Source organism: Gekko japonicus, unplaced genomic scaffold, assembly GCF_001447785.1.
Source record: "Gekko japonicus isolate JY-2015 unplaced genomic scaffold, Gekko_japonicus_V1.1 scaffold7059, whole genome shotgun sequence".
Classification (NCBI taxonomy): domain Eukaryota; kingdom Metazoa; phylum Chordata; class Lepidosauria; order Squamata; family Gekkonidae; genus Gekko; species Gekko japonicus.
Window position 1 is genome coordinate 1 of NW_015167752.1, and position 5,123 is coordinate 5,123.

Consider the following 5,123-nt stretch of genomic DNA (forward strand, 5'->3'; position numbering starts at 1 on the left):
CAGCTGCCCTGCTTCAAACGTCCTTACATCGCTTGAGCCACGAAGTCCACAGTCAGGTGATCTGCACAGTCAATTTGCCTCACAACTGCTTCCTGCTGGAGTGGAGCACATGGATTCATTCCCCTCTACCTTTTTACCTGTTGGTAGGTATGGCCACGTGTCAGGAAGAATGCATTACTAACTTTCCTTTAATGCATTTCCTAAGATTTGAATAGCTTGCTTAAAATGAGCAAACAGGATATTTCACTGCCCGGTTGACTTTTAGTAGGGATCAGCAACTCAACCGGTCACCCGAGTGCCATATTTAGGCCACTAAGGGAAACAGATTGTTCTTTTCTTCCCCACTCACCAGTTGCCAACCCAGAGGCAGGAAGTTGTTTGTGGAGGGAGCGACCCTGTCTGGACTACGCAGATGGCCAGAAAATAGCCAGAAAATTTGGGGTGGTGAGGTGTTGGGAAATCTGGGGAGGGGGGTGGGGAGCAGGGGATAGAGAGAGAGAAAGAGATCCCTTTGGCAGGCAGGTGAAGAAGAGAAGGGTCTTTCCTTACCTGCCGGCACAACTCCAACAGTGGGAGTTGTGGGGCATGGGCCATGAGGGAGGGGGGCACTGCCCCTAAATGCCCCTCTGTGGCTATGGGCCTGTCCCAGGTTCTTTCTTCATAGTGCAGAGGGGCTGTGGCTCAGCTGCCTACACACACACACACACACACACACACACACAATTAAAAGAAGCTTCTGGAACAATTTTAGCTTGCAATTTCATTATTATACTTTATTTTTGGTGGACCCCCTGTCTTGCTTAACATTGAATGGGCCCCTCTTCGCAGTGGATGTCGAAGTAGAAACGGAGTGTCTCGTTGTACGAGTTCAGGTTGTCTCGCAAGCAGAGGGCAGCTGCCTTGTCACACTCACAGATCTCCATCTCGCACCAGCTTCCCTCGTCTGCTGACAGAAAGGAGGAGGGGTTGAAATATTGCTGGTAGGGTTGCCAGTCTCCAGGTGGGGGCTGGAGATCTCCTGGGATTACAACTGATCTCCAGGCGACAGAGTTCAGTTCACCTGGAGAAAATGACCACTTTGGAAGAAGAAGAAGAAGAAGAGGTTGTATTTATATCCCGTCCTTCACTACCCAAAGGAGTCTCAGAGTGGCCTACAATCTCCTTTCCTTTCCCCTCCCCACAACAGATACCCTGTGAGGTAGGTGGGGTTAACTGCCCTTGAGAGCTCTGAGAGAACTGTGACTGACCCAAGGTCACCCAGCAGCTGCATGTGGAGGGGTGGGGAATCAAACCCGGTTTAGAGTCCATGCTCCTAACCACTCTGTGGCAATGTTCCCTCTAAGCTGTGGAGTCTTGTGAGCAAAAAATCTACTTTGTGAGCTGCTGGCATTAAAGTTGTGAACAAGCGATTTGGCCACTGCATAAATTAGTTTGCTCTGGAACTCTCCTTCCTGAGCTAAGAGAAAACTGTGTGAGCTGGAGGCTGAAAAACTGTGAGCTATCTTACACTAACTCCGCTTACAGGGAACATTGCTCTTTGGTATCATACCCCACTGAGGTCCCTCTCCTCCTCCACAAACCCCACCCTCCCCAGGCTCCACCCCCAAAATCTCCAGGTATTTCCCATCCTGGAGCTGACAACCCTACGTGACATATAGCCTGCAAGCCAGATCTGCTGTTCTGCATCATCAATACTTTAAAAGGAACTCTCTGCAAAAGTGAGTATGTTCAGTCAATGAAGGGAGGGTGGGTACCATATTATCCGCTCATCAGTACTGTTCCTGTGGGGGCCAGGGCAGGGACAGCACACTCCTGCCCTCTCTCCCTCTTGGCTCATTTATCTGAGGAGGGGTTGTGGGCACAGGTAAGCAGGGCACCTGGCAACCAGGGCTGTAGTCAGGCTGGAGCTAGTGGGTGCGATGCCCTGCTTGGACCAGGGTTTTGACTCTGCCCAATTTTTTTAAAAAAACAGGCCAACATGTTTTGTAGTACATGAAAAATTCTGGTTTTTAAAAGGACATATCCTTTTAGCTGAGAGCCAGTTTTTCTTTCACCCACATAGCTGTTATTCCTGGGCACAGGTGATGCCTTGCAGGTTATCAATAAGAACAGCATAGGCAGTAATTCTGTAATTCTGTTCCTGGGATCCAAAATCACTGCAGACGGTGACTGCAGCCATGAAATTAAAAGATGCCTGCTCCTTGGGAGGAAAGCGATGGTAAACCTTGACAGCATAATAAAAAGTAGAGACATCACCCTGCCAACAAAAGTCCATATGGTCAAAGCAATGGTATTCCCAGTAGTACTGTATGGCTGCGAGAGTTGGACTATAAGGAAGGCTGAGTACCGAAGAATAGATTCTTTTGAATTATGGTGCTGGAGAAGACTCTTGAGAGTCCCCTGCACTGCAAGGAGATCAAATCAGTCATTCCTAAAAGAAATCAACCCTGACTGTTCCCTGGAAGGCCAGATACTGAAGATGAAGTGCAAGTACTTTGGCCTCCAAATGAGAAGGGAGCACTCACTGGAGAAGACCCTGATGCTGGGAAAGATTGAAGGTCAAAGAAGAAGGGGACGGCAAAGGATGAGATGGCTAGACAGTGTTATCGAGGCAATGAACGTGAAATTAAGCAAACTCCGGAGCACAATGGAAGACAGGAGGGCCTGGCATGATGTGGTCTATGGGGTCACAAAGAGCCGGACTCGACTGTGTGACTGAACAACAACAAGGCAGTAATTGTTAAAAGGCATGGTGACTGTATAAGTAATGACCAGAGCTTTCAAATTATGATGAGAAAAATTCACATTCAAACTGTGGGTTTGTAATCCCAACATTTGCATGGGGAAATTGGAAGTGCTGATACATTTCAAACGTATTAAATTGACTAATAGTTATTTCAGCTCTACAGCAAGACTCTCACACACAAACAAAATACACAATGGATAAACACTAATCCAAATGTAGCCTTTTCGATGTCTGTTCATCTTTATAAAGCAAAACTACAGACACAAATGGTCCCAATCAGTGTTCCCTCTAAACTGAGTTAGCGTGAGCTAGCTCGCAGTTTTTTAGCCTCCGGCTCACACATTTTTGTCTTCACTCAGGAAGGATGGCTACAGAGCAAACTAATTTATGCAGTAGCCAAACTGCTCGCTCACAACTTTAATGCCAGTAGCTCACAAAGTAGAATTTTTGCTCACAAGACTCCACAGCTTAGAGGGAGCATTGGTCCCAATCCATTTATGGAGAGGAGGGGAGGTTTAACCCTTCGACACCAGCATATTTGCTAAATACCACATGCACACATCAGGCTGTTAAGGCTGAGAATAGTGTCTGTCTTTTTATCCTTGAATGGCAAAGAACAGTGCAGGGACCCTAGTTCCTATTAGCAAAACCATGGATGTATATGTGTGTTTGTTTGTTTGTGTGTGTGAGTGAGTGTGTGAAGGATTAGCCCTTCTTCTCCCTGTGGAGCACATCTTACTGCAGATTTTCAGAGCAGTAAGGCTTTAATCTTGACACTGGATTCTGTGCCCACCTTATGCACATCTGTTTTCCTCCGGTATATTTGTTCTGCAGCTACAATTAAAAACCCACACTTTTCTAAATCGGGGTGGAATATCACGTGACATGTACGGGGTGGTGTCCAAAAATTTTTTTTAAAGCATGAAAGTGGAAAATGTTTTCAGGTCTTTAGGATTCTCATCCCAGTGTCTGTCTCTCTTTACATTTCATGTAAATTTCATTCCTTGCTGATGATCCCCTTTATTTTGTTTGCATGCAGCACTGAAATCCCACCCCCCTCCACTAGGGATGCTGTTGTTTGCCTCCTCTCCAATCTCCCGTTCAAGTCAATACCAATAGGGAACTAAACCTCATACAGCTCCTTTTAAACTTTCCCCCAATTGTTTGTTTTTTTAAATTCAGTGATGCAAGACTAGTGAAAATCTCATATCACTAGAGTCATGCCGCTTCTAAAAAAATAAAAATTTTAAAATGAGGGGAAAGTGGAGCTTGTACACCGATGAAGAGGGGAGGATGGTGGAAGGTATGAAGTGGACAGAATGACCTTAATGTGGGTGGTGCAAGACTAGTGAAAATCTCATATCACTAGAGTCATGCCGCTTCTAAAAAAATAAAAATTTTAAAATGAGGGGAAAGTGGAGCTTGTACACCGATGAAGGGGGGAGGATGGTGGAAGGTGCAAAGTGGACAGAATGACCTTAATGTGGGTGGAGAGTGACCTTCAAAGGGCGGCAAAAGGGCAGGGGGAAATCTGAAGGAATCCGTATGCTTTTGAATTACCTTTGGCTTGGAAGTGAAACTCAGCCAATATCATAATGCCCCTATATAAATCAATGGTGCGACCTCATTTGGAATACTGTGTGCAGTTCTGGTCACCACACCTTAAAAAAGATATTATAGCTTTGGAAAAAGTGCAGAAAAGGGCAACTCGAATGATAAAAGGGTTGGAACACTTTCCCTATGAGGAAAGGTTAAAGCGCTTAGGGCTCTCTGGCTTGGAGAAAAGACGGCTGAGGGGTGACATGATCAAGGTTTATAAGATTATGCATGGGAAAGAGCAGGTAGAGAAAGAGGTACTTTTCTCCCTTTCTCACAATACAAGAACTCGTGGGCACTCCATGAAACTGCAGAGCGGTCGGGTTAGAACGGATAAAAGGAAGTACTTCTTCACCCAAAGAGTGATTAACACATGGAATTCACTGCCACAGGAAGTAGTGGCGGCTACAAGCATGGACGGCTTCAAAAGGGAATTAGATAAGCATATGGAGCAGAGGTCCATCAGTGGCTATCAGCCACAAGGTATAGATAGGGGCTCTGTCTTCTTGGTGCTTGGGGGGGGGTCGTGCTTGGGGGGGGGTCAACAGTGGGAGGGCTTTTAATGTCCTGGCCCCACTGGTGGACCTCCTGATGGCACCTGGTATTTCTGGCCACTGTGTGACACAGAGTGTTGGACTGGATGGGCCTTTGGCCTGATCCAACATTGGCGTCTCTTATGTTCTTAGGGGAAAATTGGCAGAAAAGCGCTCTCAGAAAACCTGGGGAAACAGCAACCAGAAAGCGAACTGAGCACTGAAGGGACGAAAATCAATGCAGAACG

The 5,123-nt window shown here is 46.4% G+C and overlaps 1 protein-coding gene across 1 annotated transcript in view; it reads right to left on the reverse strand.

Moving 5' to 3' along the window:
• Positions 1-800: 800 nt before the first annotated feature.
• Positions 801-5,123, reverse strand: part of LOC107112957 (basic phospholipase A2 DsM-S1-like) — a gene marked incomplete at its 5' end in the record, with an annotated part of 6,635 nt that continues 2,312 nt past the window's right edge. Inside the window, one exon of the mRNA XM_015414165.1 lies at positions 801-943. Coding sequence (XP_015269651.1) covers positions 801-943 — 143 coding nt within the window. The remainder of the gene's footprint in view (positions 944-5,123) is intronic.